Source organism: Enoplosus armatus, chromosome 9 (assembly GCF_043641665.1).
Source record: "Enoplosus armatus isolate fEnoArm2 chromosome 9, fEnoArm2.hap1, whole genome shotgun sequence".
Taxonomy (NCBI): Eukaryota; Metazoa; Chordata; class Actinopteri; order Centrarchiformes; family Enoplosidae; genus Enoplosus; species Enoplosus armatus.
In genome coordinates, this window is record NC_092188.1 from 17,731,778 (window position 1) to 17,753,711 (window position 21,934).

Below are 21,934 nucleotides of genomic sequence, written 5' to 3' on the forward strand. Positions count from 1 at the left end.
AACCAGGCACTATTTGTCTGTAGTCCAGTGTTTTAATTTTTGCTAGAATCCTGCTGGCCCACCCCCCACTTCAAATTGCATGCTTTGGTTAGACACAAACAAAGACACATACAAATTAGGCACACCAAATAGTCTGCCATAAGGCATGTGACATCTATCATGTTAACTCATTGGGCTTGGCTTAGTCATGGGTCAGCAATCGTCTATATTTGACTTGCTGTTAATACTTCTATTCTTTTCCTCCCCTTTGCCCCATCTTTCTTTCTACTCCCACCCTCATTCCTTCCCTTCCCACTCTTCCCCTGATCTCACCCTCTGTTGGTCCCTCTGTTCTTTCATTACTTTTCTCTGCCAATCTGGCCCATTCTTTTTTGCCTCCTTGCCTCCTCTCTTGTCTCTGTCCTTTCCTCTCCCCTTGCCTTCCTCTCTAGCTGTATGAGGGCCTGCGGCCTCAGGATCTACGGAGGCTGAAGGACATGCTGATAGTGGAGACAGCCGACATGCTGCAGGCCCCTCTCTTCACTGCAGAGGCACTGCTACGTGCTCATGGTACTACTAAACTCACACTCAAAATCACACACATGCAGAGTATCTGCTTGTCCTTAAAATGGTTGGCACTGGCAGTATCCTTTAGCCTATGCCATATATCCGCAACATCCCAGCAGGTTTGATTCTGGCCAGGGACCATTGTTGCATGTCATGTTTGTTTCTCTCTCTCCCCATGATTCCTGTGTGTACTTACACTGTCACTATATAATAAAGGCAAAAATGTCAACAAAGAAAAAAGAATAGGCACTGAATATTAAAATTCAAGGTGATACACAAATGTTGCTTTTTAAGAAGCAACATAATATGTATGCTTTAATGCATTTTTGTCATTTTCTACTTTGTATGCCTTGTTTCCACAAAGAGCTTACCCTGGTTACTTGTAAAGAAAACATATTGTTAAATGTGTCTTCTATTTTATTTGTATTGGGATTAGAGAGGCTGTATCTCTCATAAACTTCATGCTACACTCCAGTGATTTCCTTGCAGTCAAAGAGGCAAGATGTGAACAGCCTTTGTTATCTAAAAGAATTTCACTTGTATTGCTCTCAGTGGAGACTGTCATTGTCACATGCTCTAAATGCTATTTTAGTGGGCTTATCCTTTCCACAAAGTATGTGAGAACACAAATTAGGGTCCTTACACACTTGGTATTTACTGTAACATTGGCCACAACACAGACACACCACAAACAAGCGGAACCAGGCATTAATATGAATAATAACACAAAGGTTTTTTATAAACACTAGTGTGCAGTGGAATGCTGCTCGCTTGAGCTACATCAGACATCATTGCTAAAAGTATAATTATATATTACTTGTTAGCATTGCTTGTCAACTCGTATTTCTAAATAGACGCTAGGTAGCTTTTTCTATCCATCACAAATAACTAATGGCATGCCGACACTGAGGTTTTTGAATAATGTAAAATGTTAGCAGAACAAAGCAATATGTTGAAAACTTTACCTGTTTGTTTTCTTGCAAACAGTGTGTCTTTGCAGTGTATATGTTATGCCAGAAGGAATATAAAGTATGAGATTAGAGTCTAGAGTGACACAGGGTGTAAAGTTTTAGCTGCCTTATTAAATCTATTGGTGTGTGAGCTAGTAATGATAGCCATGAATTGAAAGCCATCTTGCAAGCCTTGAGTAAGAGTGTAACTCATCCGCATTCACAAACAAACATTATGCACACATCCACACAGTTCAGCTCATATGGAATACAGTACATATCATTCTGTTCAGTCAAGTTCAAGTCATCGAGTCGATCTTATATAGCTATACATTATACGACACATCCAAGAGACATATGTTACCAATAGGCTAAATCAGTTAAAGCCTTTTAACACGAGGAGAGTGAAGCTATTTAATTTTGCCTCATTCTTCATGCCCACAGACATCAGACACCGAATTACTCCACTGATGCTTTTGTAACTCAGACTTGGCCAAGTACTAAGTAACAGTGTCACAGTTTTGATTTGATTTGCAGCCTTAAGCCTCCAATTCTCAAACTAGCTTCACTTAACCTGGCTACGATAATGTGTATCACAGACTTCAAATGGTTGAAATAAAGTTATATGATTTCAAGCCTTTGAAAATCATTACCCCACTTAATTTAACTTTGCTTAGATTATGTTAGTGCGGGACTTCACAAATATGTCACAGTCTGGGGTTGATTTTCAGTCTTTAAATACCCCATTCTTTGATTCAGTGAGCTGAGTGGCTGGCTGTTGAGCTATGTGTGCTACATATTAGACATACTTTTGGGAGCTTAGAGGGGAGAGAGTGACCCCAGATTCTTGCTATATTTATTCACCTCTATCATGGGAATGCTGTCTGTCTGTTTAATAAGGATGGAACATTTTTGTTAATCTCCTGGAGAAAGTTCTTTTGGATTTATGTATCATGAACGTCTTGTGAAAGCTCACACATTTCCATGCTTGCACCTAACTTTTATATTTCCATATTAGTCTTTTTCTGTTTTCTTATCACAATTCTTGGCGCTTTCCTGCTGAGCTGCCAGCCCGTCAATCTGTATGTGCTTATGAATTTGTATTTCCCAGCTAATTTGTGATATTTAAGACTAAATGTGAAGACTTTTCATTTCAGACTCCTTTTAATGGCCAAAAGCATGAAGATAGGGTCATACTCATTGATGAGTTTTAATTGAATGGAGATGGGGGAAATTGTTGCAATATTCATTATCTAAACGAGGCCATTTAGAGTCTGAGGCATTTGATTGGTGGTGAAACGTGTCTCTAGGCTGATAATGGCCTAATTGCACAGTTGACCGGGTCATGTTCTTTATTTTAGGAGGGGACTTTTTCGTCAGAGAAAATCTGGACTCAGGCACAGTCCACAAGTCATTCAATATTTATGCTGAAAAGCTCTCAAACCTGTTGTTGTGCTAATGTGAGATCGAACCGCTATTCTAAAACAGAAAACCAGATGGCAGCAGGTCTATGTTGTTGGCTGTTTGAAAGGCTTCGGTGGGAGTGTTGGGGGATTTGTGAGGGCTTTGGTGGAATAAGCTTTGTGCTTACCAATTCTTACAAATATAAGACAGAATGAACTGAAAAAACATTTCTTTTATGTGAATAGATTTTGTGTGGATGAAATGAGAAGTCTTGTTCTATCAGGCTGAATGGAAATTCTGTCATATGTTGTCTTTGATGTTTATCCGTGCCTGTTTAAAGCCTGCATTCAGGCTCAGTGGTAAAATATTACCACAAAATATCACCATGTTTTTTGTTTTTTTATGCTCCTGTGATCATCTTAGTGATTCTAGATCAGAGCTGTTATTTTCAGAGGCTTTGTGTAACTGGGCCTGGCCTGTTTGCTTATCACATGGTTTAAAAAAGTCTGATATGTTAGGAGTTTTTGTTTCTTTAAAAGGCCAACCCAACCGGCCATTCAAACCTTATGTCCCAACTTCTTTTTATAAGTGCTGGTCTTTTACTACATTGTACAGTGATAATTTCCCTTTTTCTCTCTCTCAGCTTTTTTTTTTACTGTCATCCAAACCTTTTCTTTGTACCTCCATTGTAATGCCCTCATAACTATTATGTTTCTCATTTACTTTAATTATTCTCTCTGTTTGGTTTTATGTGTGTCTCTTTAATTATGTCTTTGCTTTTTTGCATCAGATTGGGACAGAGAGAAGCTCTTAGAGGCCTGGATGACCAATGCGGAGGAATGCTGCCAACGCTCAGGGGTACAGATGCACAACCCACCTCCAAGTGGCTACAATGCCTGGGACACCTTGCCTTCACCCCGGACGCCACGCACCGCCCGCTCCTCCATCACTTCCCCAGACCAAATCAGCCTCATGCCTACCGATGAGGAATCTTCTCTGGTGAGAGATGTCTTCAGGTTCCCTTTTGCCAGTGTTCGCTTGCCCTCCTATTAATAGAATAAGAGGACAAGCGAAAAACTGAGATGGCCTCACTTTTTACCACCCTAATTGCTAAGCCCCTCAATTCACATTGAACTGATGGGAGTCCACGTTTGACCAAAAAGAAGTTACACAGTTGTTTCCAAACTCCTTCTTTTAGTTTTCATACATTTTAGGTTAAAAAGTTTAAGAAAACTTTAGATGGCAGTTGCAGATAGGGTAGATGAGAGCATCATTTTAGTGAAGTCTATCATTTAACTGTACTTATCAGTGAAGAGCCATTAGATGGAATTAAACCACAGGATGAGTAGCCCCAGGGAGCAGCATGTTTTCCTGGCCAAGAAGCTGCTACAGCAGCAAAGGATAAAAGGCTAGCATGGAAGCGCACAGACTTGTAGTAACTGGCAGTGTACCCATAAAAACTGAACACCAATCTTTATTTAAATTGAGTCCCTACGGTGCCACAGATTTCCTGAAGTGTTTCTGCTGAATTCTGTACATTTTCACTGCCACACCTGTCTTTCTACATTATGTTGCATTATTCCCCAGCACCACACTGCTAGCAGTCATTAGTATTCATGCCAGTAGTCTCCCCCACAAACATAAACACAAGCAGGACTTCCTCTACTCCTAGGAGAACAAGTGGTTTGTTAATGTTGGTGTAGGCAAGCTCTGAGTATGAGAGAATGTTAAAATACTTTCTAAAAGATTTTCTTATATAAAATTCAACTGTCAATAGGTCAATGAGTGGGACCATCAAAATAGGTGGAAAGAACTTTCCATTGCAACCTTCTGTCTCTGTTAGTAATAAAGCTAAAGAGACCTCCAGATTTTTTTGTTGTATGTGTGAAATTGTCATTCTCATCATACTGCTCCCCCGATGGGATGCTGAATTTACAGAGTATAGGGAGATACTGAACTGGCTAACTTCTAAATTTATGCAAGGCTTCCTATACAAGTGTTACTGTAGCTGTCTGCTAATTGTCTTCACTCTACAGCTAATTTAAAGTACTGTCTGCAAAGTAAATCTGAGCACCTTGTAATCTTAACAAAGATAAAACAAATTTTGCGTTAGCTTGCGGCAACTTCAGCTCCCATAAGTCATAGACATGCAAGTGTGTTGTCAAAACTTGATGGAAGATGTGTTTTTCACAGCTGTGCTTACCGAATCTGCAAGCTCTACAAGGTTATTATGGAGCCTTATTGACCCCCTGCTGCAAGGGGGTCGGCACACCCCCTGTTTAATTGCCCTCCCATTATCCTGACCTTGTCTGGGATTTCCCGATAATTATCAAATATGCTTGACATTTTCCTCAACAGTCTCCTTTGTGAGCAGTTGTCAAGATGGAAATTACGCCAGGTAATGTGAGATGTCCTTTATGCTGTTGGCAATTTGTCTTCTTCCATTACTCACTGTAGAAGACTGCCAATGAAGGTATCAAGTGTGTTTGATAACGATCAGGGTGTCCCAGAAGAGGTCAGGAGCGTAGAAGTCGGCTGTCCTGTCTTCTAATTGGTGCTTGGCCTACTGTGTAATAACTTAAACTTAACTTAACTTAAATAACTCAGAAGAAACAGACTGAAACTCTGGACCTGCTCCTATACATACTACCTCATTATTCTTTATTCTTTAAATTTTCAGTGCAATACATATATAGTCATACACAACAGTGCAATACATATATATATATATATATATATACACACACACACACACACACACACACATATATATATATATATATATATATATATATATATATATATATATATATATATATATATATATATATACATACATATACATTGTTATTGTATATATATTTTTTTACTTTTATTTTTCACTTAAATATTGTAAATATGTATATTTTTTATTTTCTATTTCTTATTTTTATATCTTGTACATACTTTTAGTTCTACATTTTTGCTACTTTCTACTCTTGAATGGGAGCACCAGTACTGTACAATTACCCCCCGGGGATCAATAAAGTATTTCTGATTCTGATTCTGACTTCCAAACTTGGGCACATTAGGTATATACACAATAATGATGGCAAGCTGATCCTTTCAATAAGTGTTCTACAAAATGTATGCATTAACAATTTGTATGTTTGACACTTGAAATTGATGACCAGGGACTTTTGAACTTTTGAAATGACTTGCTACCTGTGGGGAAAATCAGATATCTTTTTGCCAGTGTCTGAAAAGAGTAGTGTTAGAGGACAGAATCTTTTTGGATGAATGATGATTTTTTCTTTTGGTGGATGTTTCAATCCAGAGTGTTTCGGTATGTGAACTAAACTGTGGATAGATGATAGCTGAAGCTGACAGACTTGATTTATCAATTACTTGATGAGAAATGATAGGTTGCTTTTGTCTGACAGTATCTTTTGTTGTGGCTCTGAAAAGGCGTGCCTTGAACTACACTGTGTCAATCGACTGGGTCTACTCAAGGGCCTGTTTAAAGGTTACAGTCGATTATATCACATTCTGCTCTTTCACAAATCAATACTTACATTGTTGAAGTACACTACCTCCTCTATGTCTTTTTGTTAGGGTCAGTCTTTCACTATAACAAGGCCTGTGTGTGTTTGTCCCTGTTTGTGTCTCAAGTTTCTGTGGATGTGAGAAAATACATCTGATGACAGAACAGCGATTCGTGAGCCACTTGCTAATGAGAGGTCATCTCTGCCTGTGGCTGGTCTTTGGCACCGTGTTTTTTCATAAATCAAGGACTACCATTGTGTTTAGGTTATGTACACTGACACATCAACCTATTAAGGCATAGTTTTCCTGACCTAGAAAGGGTTATGTAATAATGCATGAATTGTACTAGATAGCCTTTTGAGTTTTAAGAATTACTTTATGGCAGGCTTTATTTACCTAGACTGACTTGAAACAATTACAAAAAAGTACTGTGACCTTAAGACAGATTTGATCTCTTTTATTTTTTGTCACAGTGTGGTATCTGTATGTCTTCCATCTCCGTCTTCGAAGAACCTGTTGACGTGTCCTGTGGCCATGAGTTTTGCAGAGCATGCTGGGAAGGGTAAGTCATATTTTGGTGTGGCCTGTGGATTCTGCGGATCGCCCCAGGGTGTAACTAATTTCCTTACACTGGTCCTCTTCAGTGTTTTTCTGTGTGTAACTTATTGCTGTCTGTGATGTATGCATGCTTCCTCAGGTTTCTAAATCTAAAGATCCAAGAGGGGGAAGCACACAACATCTTGTGCCCAGCCTTCGACTGCTACCAACTAGTGCCTGTGGAAGTCATTGAGAGTGTGGTGTCTAGAGAGATGGACAAGCGCTACCTCCAGTTTGACATCAAGGTAATGAGATAAAACACAGAGGTGTGCCCTTCAAAAATGTGTTATTATTTCTACACATATAATATTGAAATTATATCATCACATGGCCCCTGCAGTTCAATTTCATTGTAAAGACTACACTGAATACAAATACCAGGTGACTTTTCACCTGTATTTCACCTTAATTGAGAAGTCTAAGAGGCACAAATGACCAGCCTCTTTGTCTGAGATGTCATAGGAACATGAATATCTACTCATTTAATCTGCACAGGCACTGCCATCATATTCTGACGATTTCTTTTCCCTTTTTGGGTCAAGATTGAATTACTTGCAAAAGCAGCACTTAGGACCTGTTAAAGCTGGCTGACTGATGGTCTGGACTCAGAAAGGAAAACATGGATAGTGTAGGGGATTATTGTAAAAGAAATCAACATGTTTTTAGCCGATTCATTTGTGATCTTTTCAGATTTTAAATGTGCATGTTTGCAACCTCTAAAAAGTAAATTAAGACCAAGTGGAAAAAGATTGTTTCCCTGATCTCTCCTTGCAGAAGCTTTGAAACCTGTAACAGATAATGTTGTGGTACTAAGTGTATAGTGTAATATACAGTATAGTATAGTGTTAAGTATTCAGTCACCCTCACTAAAATACCTACAGTTCAACAACAGATTGTTGTCTTCTTTGTTGCCTCTGTTGACAGGCATTTGTGGAGAACAATCCAGCAATCCGCTGGTGTCCCGAGGCAGGGTGTGAAAGGGCGGTGCGACTGAACACCCAGGGCCCTGGGACCTCCACCTCAGACACTCTTAGCTTTCCCCTCCTTCGGTCCCCTGCCGTAGATTGCGGCAAAGGCCACCTCTTCTGCTGGTGAGTTATCAGTACCACACCTTTATACAGGAAAATTGTTTACATTTCTGTAATTATGTGTATTATACTTACTTTTGCTTTGCAAAACTTTAAATACTCTAATGTAATAGTAATGGCGATTACATTTGACAACAAAATGCGGAAAATGTGAATGAGTATGAATAATGTTTATTACTGTATATGCTCACATGCATGTGGCTCACATGTTAACTTGCACCTATGCTGTTTGTTTGTGTTGGGCCTTCATTCATTTTCTGTGTACACATGTTTGTAACAACTTGCGTTATCTCTCTGCGTGGGTTAGCTTGGCAGCATGCTCAAGGGCAGAAGGGTCCAGATGTTGTGTAGTCCTCCACCTTCTGTCCTCTGTATTCATTCTCCCAGAGCCCCGCAGAATGCTGTCACAGCTCCCCCACCGTCATATCATGACCTCCACCCCACCCCAACTAATTGTACACACCTCACTGCATCTCACCTCACTATATGGTTCTGTTAGGTTTGCTTGTCTGGTTTACTTAAGAGTTCAGCTGACATGACATTTGGTAATGGAACAGGATGTAACACAGGTCTGACTTTTATAGTTCTCTTGACATGAGGAACGCATTTGGTTGAAAGGCAGATAGGGCCAATTGGTGGTAGTTGACGCCTTTGTCAACATCTCTGACAGCACTGTGTGATTGGTGTGTTCATCATTTGTCCTAATTTTATGTATAATCCAGGGACAGAATGGGAGCTAATAGGTCATTTCAACTGTATCTGTCTTCGTATATTCCAGGGAGTGTCAAGGCGAGGCCCATGAGCCCTGTGACTGTGAGACCTGGAAGTTGTGGCTACAGAAAGTCTCTGAGATGAGACCTGAGGAATGTGAGTATTGATATTAATTTACTTACTTTAGTTTTTGGTTGTTTTTCAGACATGAATTTTCAAATTGTACAGCATTTTGCCTTAAATGTCTGAGTTCATGTTTTTACAGAATCTATGCATTTTTATTTAATCTATTCTAACATCACCTAACTTAGTCTTTATACCAGTAGAATTGTGTCAAGCTAGCTGGTGGTAAATTGTTATAACAAAGAAGTTTAGTTCATTAACCAATCCCCTTACTTGCCCAGATTTTTTGGGTTGCAGTCAAGTGATTGATTTGGAGCTAAATTGCCTGGAACTCACCCACAGTAATTACAAACAGTTTAGCGCTAAGCCAATTAAAATCCACCATGTTGATGATAAATTATTAATTAAAATGAACAACCCACTCATTGAAAGTACTCATTGTTTAGAAGCATTAATTGGACTGTGAGCAATCTAATAGATGATTTAAGATGGCCCAAGTTGCTCCAAAGTGCCACTTTGTTGATGTGACAGTCAAAAGATAAAAGCAATTATTTTGTTTCGGAACTATCCTCCCCCTTCGATTTCCCCAGATTCTGTTTTATCTTGGCATTTCAAACGGCACATCAGAGGTGCTTTGATAATAGCCAATTATTCGGTTTGTGTGTGTGTGTATGTGGGGGGGTGGTGGTGTGCATGAGCATCTTGGGAGATGTTAGCGAAATATATAAGCAATACACATTAGTCAGGCAGGACAATTTCCCACTCAGTGCAGTGGTCTGTTTAGACGCTGTGGCAATAGCCATTCTCATTCTGTCTCATTATGCCTTTATTTGTTCTGTTTACCTCCCCCTCCTCCTGTTGAAGTGGCTGGTGTGAGCGAAGCTTACGAGGATGCAGCCAACTGCTTATGGTTGCTCTCTAACTCCAAACCGTGTGCCAATTGCAAGTCTCCAATACAGAAAAACGAGGGCTGCAACCACATGCAGTGTGCGAAGGTAAGTTAGGCTGGGAGGTTTCACACACCTGTCTTACTAATGTGACTCTTTCATCTCAGTGGCCATTCTGCCCAGTATGTTTTCAGTTGGTAATGAGCAGAATGAACAATTCACAAGCGTTACGCATGTGTATTGGACACAGTCTACTGCTGTTCAAACTCAAGAAATAAGCAAGAATCAGAGTTTCAATAGGAAAACATTTGGGCAGAAATATGGGTGCATTTCAGCCTTTGGCCTCTGTGATTGGTTCACAGTTAGCTTAGAGCTCAGCACAGGGATTTTGATCAGTTAAATAGGATGCATTCTATTTAGTGGAGAACTTGTGAGCAGCTTAAGAAAAATGCACATTTGATGTTTTTCTTAAAATGCAAAAGGAAGTTTTGACATCATATACAAATACACAGGTGCATTATGTGTAATTAACTTGTTTGACACTGTATTTTCAATAATTTTGGGATGTTTTGACAGCCAGGGCAGGGTTGTCATGTGCTATTTTTGTAGATGATGTGACTAGGTTTTATGTAGGCACCAGAGTCACTTAAAAACATGCCCCAATTTTTTTATATTGCTTTAATATCTCAACAGTAAGTCTGTGTATCCAGACACACTGTAAACACCCTTAAATGCAGTAACATTATAAAGAATAAAGTGTTCATTGATGATGATCTAAAAGGCAACACTTTGGTCCTTGCCAAGATATTCATCATCCCTGATGTTTCCTCCAGCATCACCATCAGGCTGTAATGTTCAGTTGTACTGTGTTCTGATGTCCAGATTGCCAAATTACTGAGCAGAGACACACTCTCAAAACATGAGAATGAACCCATTTCATTCTGGAAACCCTGTGAGCTTTCCTCTTACATCAAGCTCAAGCCAAAGCTTCAAGTTTACACAAAACTCTGAGCACAATCATGCCAGGCTGTTAAAATAACATTAATCTTCAGTATATTGTTGTTGGTTCATCCAGCACTTTAATAATGAGTGGTATAATAAACATTGCAGCACACTGTATAGGGGCCTCTAGTGGATGCATGCATGCATTCATTAACGTTTGGTTTAGCTGTGATTACCTTATTGTCCCTGTTTTGGACTTCATAGATGTTGGTTTCCATTCCCTCTGGCTAGATGTTGCAGGTAGCATCTCACATTGTTTGGAAAGTGTTGTGGGAAGTTGCCCGACTGACAACATACCTCCTCTGTCAGATAAAAAGTTGCACATTGTAGCTTTTTAGGTGGGACTAGATTTGAGCCCGCTGGTTTTAGGTAAGTGCCTTGCCATTATAATGCCCTCATCGTAAACCTAATTATGGCTTTAACAGAGGTATGGGTGGGAGCATCACCAGGGAAATAGGTTTAACATGAGAGGGGAAGTTGAAGGCTCAGTAGCAGCGCACATAGAAGCGCACAGATGGTTGTTATGATCTACTGAGAACTCAGTGAAAAGCTGCTACCTTCAAACTACAGAAGCCTTATGGAAACAAAAGATCTAAAATATTGGCTAATTACACGTTTTCCTGTAGGGAAGGTTTTGTTGTGTTGTAGCACTATTTTGGATTCTTGTGATGATTCGCCTTATTTAACTTTGAAATACTGTATATACACAACACTCTTGATGAATTTGCTCTTGGTTATTCACTTTTGGGCAATTTATGGCTCATTATTGAAGACTTTCCCATGGCTGTGTTATTTTTACAACAGTCTGTCGGGTTCTAATTTGTAAGTTTGTAAGTGTGTCAAATCTCTGATAACATTTTTCTGCAAACTTGAGCAATTAAGACACTCTCTTGTTCTGGTGAAGGCAACTGTAGCGATGGACAGCAAGGTGAAAATGTGTCTAATCACAGTCAGGCTGCTATCAGCCAAGTTTTGCTGTCATTATAAAATATTATTGTACAAGTGGCAGCTTATGATGTAGTCATGCTCACAAACAATCCATCAAACAGCTGGAAAGCCAGTAAGTCCTGCCGTCAGCAGCTTCTGTCTACTGAGATGGACGAGAAACAGTAATACAGAGGTGACAGAGATAAAAAAAAAAGAAAGGCAGTCAGTGGTGGATGGAGAGGAGAGTGTGAGACTGATAATCACACGAGTCATGTTGCCTGACAGTGTCTCTGTTACTACCACTGTCGCTGGAGGGCATGTCATGAAAGGAGCACAGTGCAGTCACACAAGCAGGCTCCTTTTGTCTATGTGACAGCCCTCTCACTGTCTCCATCCCGGTTAAAGAGGCTGACTAGAGATGGAGATTAGTTTAGGAGGAATGGAGCAGCTTTCACAAGCTGCGAGGCCACAGAGGGCTCAGTCTCTTGACCCATTATTACCTGGTAAGAAATGGCTTTACCCCTGTTGCTTGGAAACACAGGCTCACTGTTGCCAAGGAACATTTCTTTGTCTTTTCACTGCCATTTTCTTCTCTCTGGTCTTTTTTTTTTTACCTGAAGTCTCTCCATTTCACGCTGTCTTTTTGCATGTCTCTGTCCCCCCCTTCATCCCCCCTCCTTCGCTTTCATTTTGTATTGATTTTGCTGAAGTGTCATGTAAGCGTGGTGTTACCAGGACAACTGAGGTGTCGGCCTTTAGGGTTTTGTGTTGTTCTTGCTAACTTGTCAGCCACAGAAGTACTTGTGGCATGGGGAGAGAAATCACTTACACCTAAATAGGCTGCGGATTGGAGTGACTGTAGTGTTTTGTTGTTCTACAATACCCAATGGGACTTGCTGATCTCAAATGTAGTCTGAGTGCCTTCTAGTGGCAGCAGGTTATGAGGATTCACTGCTAGGTTCAAACTGCCTGTGACCTCTTTTAAACTCTGCCATTTGTAAGATAAAAAAATAGATAGAAGAAGATAGAGACGACATAGAGACAAGTAAGTAGATTCTTATATAAGTATAATTATGCTCTGATTTTGAAAGCAGTAAAAAGGATATACAACCAGATTTTTTGACTTTCAGCTTGGCCATACTTGATAATATTAGGAGATACACCACATCAGTTGAGTTCAGTGTTTTACTTAAACATAAACCAACTGTGTGTGTATGTGGAGGGATGATTTTAGCTATCATTTCACATAACAGGGCACTTGTTTGACTTTTTTTCTCTGATGGCAATTATAAAAGATATGCAGTGATTTTTCTTTTAGGGTGTAATAATATGTAAATTACCCCAGTATAGCTGGACTAGCATTAGTATTTGGCTCTCCAGTTTTTGAGCAGATTTAAGTAACATTTCCATTCTCTCCCTCTAGTGTAAGTATGACTTCTGCTGGATCTGTCTGGAGGAGTGGAAAAAGCACAGCTCATCAACAGGAGGCTACTATCGTTGCACCCGCTACGAGGTCATCCAGCAGGTGGAGGAGCAGTCAAAGGAGATGACTGAAGAGGTACACACACACACACAAACTAGAATTGACTCTCTATATTTCACATCTACTCTTGTTGTGTTAGATCGTCGCACTACCACTGCTCACCTGTCCATCTAATTAGACTAAACAAAATCAAGTTGATTAACATCACGATCATCAGTTGTTTCAGCCCAGTTAACTGTTAGCAGTTAACCTTTCTGAAATGTGACTTCACAGCGTTATGTGACAGTAGTAACCAGACAGAGCTGAGTTGTGGCAGCTGGTACTGGGGGAGCCCCTTGTTATTCTGTGCAGAGGTACTGACATACAGGAAATATGCTGGAGGAAGAAGAGCTTGGGCTGTTATATTTGAGTTCTAAATGTTAACAGAGTACTCCACCGATTTAGCATTGCACTCCTAAAACATGAAAAAACAAGTATCAAAATGGATGCAGCATAACCATAGACATTGCCTTTTTTATTCCATGCATTCTTCTGCTGTTACAACGTGAATGCTCCTGCCTAAATCTGGCAGGACCATCCGCATAGGTGATGATCTCCTCAGCTGTCGATACTCAATTTAATTTCACATTTAAAGGTGCAAAAACATTAAACCGCCAAGATATGCAACTCTTTAAACCATTAGTCTAAGGGAATGTTTGTGAAGAAAAAGTATGTTGATATAAACATAGACACATGTACATTATGCAAACAGTCAAGAACAGTACTTGTTTTGTGCTTATAAACTCTGACAGGAAAGCACTTGAGTCTATGGAGCTTATATAAGTAAGATGGAAAACACACAAATATGCATACACACAAAAAAGCTATGTCTAGACTCTTGACCATGGAGACATCCGCAATCAATTCCGCCTACCTTCATCAAAGGTGAAAAAGAAGTTAATTCTCAGTCTTCACTTGCTTTCCACCCAATCACAAGTTCTGATTTCACCTGTGGCACTGCTCACTTGCTTTGACTGCTCTCAACCAGAGTACCTACTCTTTCCTCTGTGAACATGCTCAGGAGTTTATTGACTGTGACTGGTGTTTCATCATGGTTTTGCAGGCAGAGAAGAAGCACAAGAGCTTTCAGGAACTCGACCGTTTCATGCACTACTACACACGCTTCAAGAACCATGAGCACAGCTATCAGGTAAACAGGCCGGGCTTTGCCTTCCAATGATGTTTGCTTTGCATAGTGTACAAACAGTCATGCAGTGGATGTAGCCAGTGGGAACTTGTCATCTAGTGTAAAACTGGCATATGGGCATTTTTTCTAATGCAATATACTGTGAAATGATGAAAGTATGGTATTTCTGTATTGTGTACATCTACAATATTACTGGACTTTCCTGTGATTGGGGATTGTTGTGGCAGCATTACAATGCCTTGATTTAAAAAAAGTCTACCCACCTTTGCTAATTTATTTAGCCTCATATTGTTTAGTCGTGCAGTCTTCTCAAGACGTTTTTACTCAACCTGAAACCTGACAGCGTCTGTCTTCCTCACAATAGCTGGAGCAGCGCCTGTTAAAAACAGCCAAAGAGAAGATGGAGCAGCTCAGTCGAGCCCTGAGTGGAAGTGCGTGTGCAGTCTACCATAACAGTGTCAATCTTTATTACACACTTAGACACATCTTAATCTAGTCCTCTGATATTGAGCTTTTGGAAGTAGACAGGAGGGAGAAAAAACACCAAGGTGTTTTAATAATGTATTAACCACAGTGGGTATAGTTATCATTCAGCAGGCATGTCTAAGTAAAAAAAAAAGCTGTGCTTTGTGAATACGCTTTGTCTAGAGCCCTTCAGCTGCTTCTGTACAGGCCATTACAACCTGTTAAGCATAGCCAAGTTTTGTTATGATACGCAGCACTCTGGTTGCGGATGTTCTTTTTCTTGTTTTAAAAAGAGCAGATCACAATTTGAGTATGATACTCACCTTGGATCCAAAAGTTGTTTTGCCTTCAAAAGATGTTAAGATGTAATGATTTTTAGTTCAGATTTTAACAAAGGCCAGCACAATTCCTGGCCTTCACCTGCCATCAAGCCCTTAATTTAGAAGACCTATATCTACAATACATTTAGTACAATAGAGCTGTTCTTTGATATACTTTGATTCAGAATGTATCATAATTTTGTGCTTATCTACTTAGATGTGTAAGTAATTTAGGCTATAATAAGGGATGTATTTTACAAAAGTAAAGCAGATACTCATTTTTGTTATCCGACTGTCTCTCCTTCTCTTTCCCAGGGGAAGCAGGCCCACCTGACACTACGTTCATTGAAGATGCGGTCCTAGAACTACTAAAGACTCGCCGCATCCTCAAGTGCTCTTATCCCTATGGGTTCTTTTTGGAGCCCAAAAGCACAAAGAAAGAGATCTACGAGCTTATGCAGGTTTCAGTCATTATTGAGACGAAAGGCAAATGTTCCAGGCAGCTGGTCTTATATGTGCCATTAGAGATGTGAGACTAAAGCTTTCTACCTTATGATCTTAACAATCTGCCCCAGTTGCGCATCTCACCTTCATTTAAAGCTCTAGTGTTATATAAGTTATGACGAGGAATGTGCTTACCTGCTATCTTTTAAGTACTGTAAAATGAATCAGCAATGCTCCCATCGGTCTTACAATTTCTTGAAGGCCTGAGTTCACTTGTAGGGCTACTTCTAAAGTCACTTTGTCCTTGAACAAATTATTTTATGAGTCAAAGTTAAACTTGAAATGTGTATTCATACTTTAAAATCGCTCATTCACTGAGTTTCCTAAAAAAATCTCTCAGTCAGCTGTCTTTCTGTCCTCAGACGGACTTGGAGATGGTGACTGAGGACCTAGCACAAAAGGTTAACCGGCCTTATCTGCGGACGCCGCGCCACAAGATCATCCGTGCAGCGTGTCTGGTACAGCAAAAGAGGCAGGAGTTCCTGGCCTCGGTAGCCAGGGGAGTGGCCCCCAATGACTCTCCCGATGCCCCCAGACGCAGGTAACATGCAGACATGCAGCTCGCCAAATGTGTCAATCTAATCTTCACAATGAAACAGTCCTGTCATATAACAACTGTAGGTTGAAATGATCAAATGTGACTAATTAGCTATAAATATTTCAGCAATTATTCACATTCTTATACTGACTAAATCTCTCTGTCTCTTCCTCACTTGCAGTTTTGCTGGCGGAACGTGGGACTGGGAATATTTAGGCTTTGCATCACCTGAGGTAACAGAACAAGCCTTCATTAGTTTTCAGTGAAAGCTTATTAGATAAAATGTCAACTCTGCTTTTTGAACTCCACACGTAAACAAATATTCACGTCTTTTGACACTGTATATGATAGCCTGGCAGATATCAGATTTTGACTCTAATGCATATCTACACAGATTGCCTGGTTGTATTATTAACTATTTAGGTCACAATCATGATTCCACATGAATTTTCAGAAACGAAAAACAATTATAATTGCACTTCAACTATTCATGTTAAAGTGACAGAAAACTGCCTTAATCTGATTTCATAAATCTACAGCATAAATCAAACACCAATAGTATACTGTAAAATAAACATAGTGGGTAAGAATCGAATCAGTTTAAATCAAATTAGGACTTTCTCCATAGAGATTTGTTGCAAGTAAAACTAGATTCAATAATATTAACGGCACCCAAATGAATGGATGAATCCCTACAGAGGATGCAGTTACATTACACTTGCAGTTCTCACCAATAATCACACCCATGTTGTAGGCTGAAAGTGGTAAATCAAAGTGCTTATATCGGATACCTTTATCTGTGAGTAGGGAGCGCTTGATTTGATGCTGTAATGCGGACACTTGTCACACCTAATCAGATTTATTTCATTTCACAAACTTAAATCATGATTATTATATTAAAGTATGCAGCCCTACATCATACCTTTTTTTATAATGTCAGTATGTATATCTAAATCTTTTTAATACTGCTGGTTTGACTAACAGCACTGACAAACCATGATGACCCAAAGATCACCATGTTATTCAACACACTGGAGCAAGCCAGATGGTTCAGTGTTCCCCTGTGCACCCAGTTGGAATGATTAAAAGCACAGTGCTCTGGCAAACACCTTAGTAGGTTGCTCCTGATTATTGCACCGCATTAGCAACAGGCGTTTGTAGTTAACTTCTACAGTCATAAAACTGTCTACCACATAATGGTTTGATTATTGATCTGCCTCCTTTTTCTGCAGAGCTTGATGCATGCGCTTATTCGTGGTGAACAAGTCAATACAGTGAAGTTACTACTCTACGTCTCTATTACTGTTCGTTTCTACACTGCGGCAGTTATTAAACATACAAGCTTTTCATCTGGGACACATTCACTCAGCTCAACAGCTCCATCACTCTTTAGGCTCTTAGTGTTGTGTCCTTCTGATGTGTTCAAAACAGAACACAAATATGCAAATCTTACATCAAACCTAAGCCGCTGAGGTTATTGTGCACATCTTTTAACAGCTTAAAGCGCACATTTCCTTATTGACAGGAAAACAAATGACATGTCTTGTCTGCCAGTTTGATAAATTAACTTTGAAAATCTGTATCCTCTGCCCTCTCAGCACCATGCAGTGAGGCATAGGTAAAGCTTTTGTTTGCTTAAGGTTTACGGAGTAAGAAACCACTTGTGGACAATTCTTCTTTTTTAAATCAAACCTGCACCCAGTGTGTTACATTTGCTATTTTTATTGTTTCCAGACCAAAAGCAGCAAGCTAGCAAACAGGACTCACACAGATGCCCAGGATGTCTGAAATTAGTTCCTATTGTTTTTAATTAGCACTCTACTCATCATAAAATGTGCCATTATCTTGTATGAAGCACTTTGACAAGGTAACAGAAATCAGTTCCCACATGATCCAGGCAGATCTTCTGTTGTCTGGAACCTCATGACATGATTTTACAAGCTATCTGCTCTCTCATTGGTCACTAGTCTAAACACACTGGAAAATTGAAGTCGCAGTCAGTTTTTGAAACAGAGGTTCTGCCACATTGTTGGTCTTAATTGGAACTAGGAATACTATCCGTCTCTTTTGCTGACTATCACCTCTGTCAGACTTAATGTGTATTTATTTGTTTACTGCACTATGCTATACTGCTATTGATTCTTCAGACAAATGTAGTATACAAGCCAACTGAAGCACACGCTACCACTTAAGCATACAAGCCACAAGAAAAGATTTAATTAAGCTAGGCGCATGCTTCAAAGATGTGCCTTATCTTCAAAAGAACAAATTAGCAATGTAAAAGTCAGGTGATATGCTCATCTCACCTCCACCCCCCTTTCTCCAACAGGATTTAAATAACAAACAAGCCTGCAATACTCTGTCGTTGTCAACAAATTAATTTGGGCACGTGTCTCTATGAGGAAGTTCACAGTAAATGTTGCCACCAGATGCTGAACCATTCTAAAAAAAATAGTTTTTATTTTTGTCCCCTAATTAAGAGCCTCTTTCTCTCTGCTGCAGTAGTTAATGGGAACACCATAGTAATAATCAAAGCCTGATGACACTGCCTCACAGGCACAGCTACAGATGGTCCGTTCCACGGTTCCTACAATGCCTGCGGATCACTTCATAGTGGGCTATTTTTAGAGCGGTGGAAAACAGAGTTTGGGTGACAGGCTTTTGATCATATGAATGTGACTCAATGACTTTTGCAAATGTATGAGATGATTGAATGGAGAATGCAGTTGATTATTTCCGGAGGTATTGATATGCAGATGTGCAAATTCAGTATTTACTTTACTGTCAGTAAGGAAAATGTGCCACAGATCAGCAATACCATGCAACTTTTTTCTGGTCAGAAAGCGATATATTGAGAGAGGACATTATGGCTAGACTGCTGGATTTGAGCAGTTGTTGAAGTTAAGCAATAGAAAGGAATGTAAACTTGGCATTAATCGGTGATATGTGTTTTTTTAAATGGTATTTTTGTGGTTGTTTTAAGGAGTATGCAGAGTTCCAGTACAGACGGAGACACAGGCAGCGGAGGCGAGGTGACATGTCCAGTCTTCGTAGCAACACACCCGACCCTGATGACCTCAGCGACAGCATTTTAGGTACTGCAGTGGACATACAGAACTCTCCCTCGGGGGTTTCTACCTTTTTTCTTCGTGGTGGACTTTGTTTCATATGTGGACCTTCATTTGTTGGGTTATTTGTTTGTTATTTGCACAGATAAATTCTTCATTAACTAATTCCATAACTGGATGATATCATACAAATGGATGATGTGAACTTACTATACCTTGTTCTGATTGGCCTGTTTTTATATATATGTATATGTTAAGGCTTTTTTGCCTTTTTGTGATGGTGACAGTAGCGAGATGTCAGGAAATGAGGGGAGAGAAGACGGATGCAACAAACATGGGTGAAAAATACAACATAAGAAAATGCAATTTTAATGCAATGTATACTAGTGCAATTGCCAAGTTTATCTAATCTACAATAAAATAATACATATACATTAAATTAAACTACATTGATGGTGTCATCATCCCTCACTTTATGATTTGTACAGAAGCGTACAGGCCCAAACTTAGGAAAATCATTACTGCTCAAATTCAACAAGCCAATATATCTAATCCATCAGTCTTGTTCATCACAGTGCTGCTTTGTTTTTGGCTGTGTGGAGTGAAAGATGGACAGAGTTTGCAGATTTGAAGCCAGCTAAAAGGTTCTGTTGTGCCAAGAAGGATTAATTGATTTCAGATGAAAATAATGAATTAGTGAGTTTCCTGGGAAAATGCTGAAGGCACATACTGTCATGCTATTACTTGATCATTTTGCAGTGTTCACTGAAATGAAGATGATTTTCCTATAAGTGGTAATTAGCAATGTTTAATTGCTATTCAAGTGCTGCTGTAAAGATTCAGTCTAATGACAGTATTTTGACTATGGGTGTTTTTTGTCCATTTCTTTTTCTACAAAGACACACAGGATGTCGGCGGTGGACATAGACAAGGTCCTCTGATGGTGAGTGCACAGTGACAATTTTCATCTCAAATAAAGGCTTTCAGCCTTTGAAACTTTTTACACAAAGTACAGCTTTTAATGTTGCTGAATTGATTTGATTTCTACAAAGGGATCTTTTTATCGTCAGTGTGGCTTGATAATAACTAGCTGGTTTTTCTAAGGGTCTAATGCACTTCCTCCATCTGTAATTTTGCACACTCTTAAATTATTAGAAAGATAAAAGACTGAACCCAGAATCAAAATCAAAATCTTTTGTGATTTTTGTATGAAATAGACAGATTGAATAAATGTACATACAGCACAAAATAAATAAAATTGTCCCACGTTTTTGACATGACGACGTCCAGGTGGCACAAGTATAAAAATTGCAGAAGCTACTATTTTCCTGGTGGTGCATGTTGGACTTGAACTGCAGGTGTGAAACTGCTGGTACTCTAAACTGGATGATATTGGTCTGGCCTGCATCACTGGCACTGTGTATCCTGTATTTTCTTGCAGGGTCTAGGTTCTTTGGATGACGATGACCCTAACATTCTACTGGCCATTCAGCTGTCACTCCAGGACTCAGGGATGTTAGGGAGCGGCTCCAACCGCGACGTCCTTACCAATGAAGCCTCTCTAGGCGCTATCGGCACCTCCCTGCCTTCTAGGCTTGAACAGAATGCTCCAGGTGTAGGGGTCCTCCCCAGAGCTTCCCTAAGCAGCTCAGAACTGCTGGAGCTGGGAGATAACTTGGCTAGACTTGGCAACATCAACATCAGCAGCCAATACTCTGCTGCCACTGGTGTTTCTGCCTCTGTCCAGCACTGTGACAGTCACCACCGGGCCTACGGGGCTTCCGTGCCGATACCAGTGGCTCCAGGGGGCAGCAACTCATCGACAGGCCTCTTCTCCTCTTCCAGTGACACCATAGATTCGACCACGTGCGACAGCCACGACCCATCCTCGTCCTCTGCATTAGCAGCAAACGCTAACCTGCTGGGCAACATCATGGCTTGGTTCCACGACATGAATCCTCAAGGTATCACCCTGGTCCCCTCAACCTCCTCCGACACTGACTCAAGCCTCGGCGCAATCCATGCAGTCGGAGGAGGGTGCCTGCAGGATGATGAGAAAGGTGGGGTCGTCCTGCCTGAAAACAGGAAACCTCAGGAGGTGATGGCTGATGTGGGTTTCTGCTCTCAGAGACTGAGTGACAAGGAGGAGAAGGAGTGTGCTGTCGCTGAGAGGCCGACCCAGTTAGATCTAGTAGGGCTGGACACCATGCCGCTATCTTACATGGCCGCCCTTGACGCAAGTGGTGAGCGTACTGAACGGGGAGGCTCAAAGGTCTGCCATGTCGACACGCCGCAATGTGACTCTATATCTGACCAGCTGCCCAGCACCAGCTCCTCTGAGTGGGAGGAGCAAGTGCACTTGGTATGAAGTGATTGGCTGAGATGGAAAGGAGTTTTTTCGGAAAAGCCAAAAACCACTATAGAGTGCAAATGGTAGGTGAGGAATAGGGTTGAGTGATTGTACGAATATAACGGCTATTGCTTTTTTTTGGGGGGGGGGGGGGGGTTGTTATTTTATTTAGCTAATTTAATGGTCTGCCTCCTTGAGAATTCAACTTGTTAAGTAATTAATCTGTGAAGTGCGATTCAAAGCATGCGGGAATAGGAACT

General features: G+C 40.2%; 1 protein-coding gene across 1 annotated transcript in view; it reads left to right on the forward strand.

Annotated features, from left to right (window-relative positions):
- Positions 1 to 21,692, forward strand: part of LOC139290011 (ankyrin repeat and IBR domain-containing protein 1-like) — a 28,007-nt gene extending 6,315 nt beyond the window's left edge. The window contains exons 5-20 of the mRNA XM_070911699.1: positions 432 to 549; positions 3,691 to 3,899; positions 6,899 to 6,987; positions 7,123 to 7,267; positions 7,947 to 8,113; positions 8,889 to 8,977; positions 9,809 to 9,939; positions 13,184 to 13,318; positions 14,346 to 14,432; positions 14,794 to 14,860; positions 15,530 to 15,675; positions 16,081 to 16,259; positions 16,438 to 16,489; positions 19,240 to 19,351; positions 20,224 to 20,267; positions 20,766 to 21,692. Coding sequence (XP_070767800.1) covers positions 432 to 549; positions 3,691 to 3,899; positions 6,899 to 6,987; positions 7,123 to 7,267; positions 7,947 to 8,113; positions 8,889 to 8,977; positions 9,809 to 9,939; positions 13,184 to 13,318; positions 14,346 to 14,432; positions 14,794 to 14,860; positions 15,530 to 15,675; positions 16,081 to 16,259; positions 16,438 to 16,489; positions 19,240 to 19,351; positions 20,224 to 20,267; positions 20,766 to 21,692 — 2,697 coding nt within the window. The remainder of the gene's footprint in view (positions 1 to 431; positions 550 to 3,690; positions 3,900 to 6,898; positions 6,988 to 7,122; positions 7,268 to 7,946; positions 8,114 to 8,888; positions 8,978 to 9,808; positions 9,940 to 13,183; positions 13,319 to 14,345; positions 14,433 to 14,793; positions 14,861 to 15,529; positions 15,676 to 16,080; positions 16,260 to 16,437; positions 16,490 to 19,239; positions 19,352 to 20,223; positions 20,268 to 20,765) is intronic.
- Positions 21,693 to 21,934: the final 242 nt, after the last annotated feature.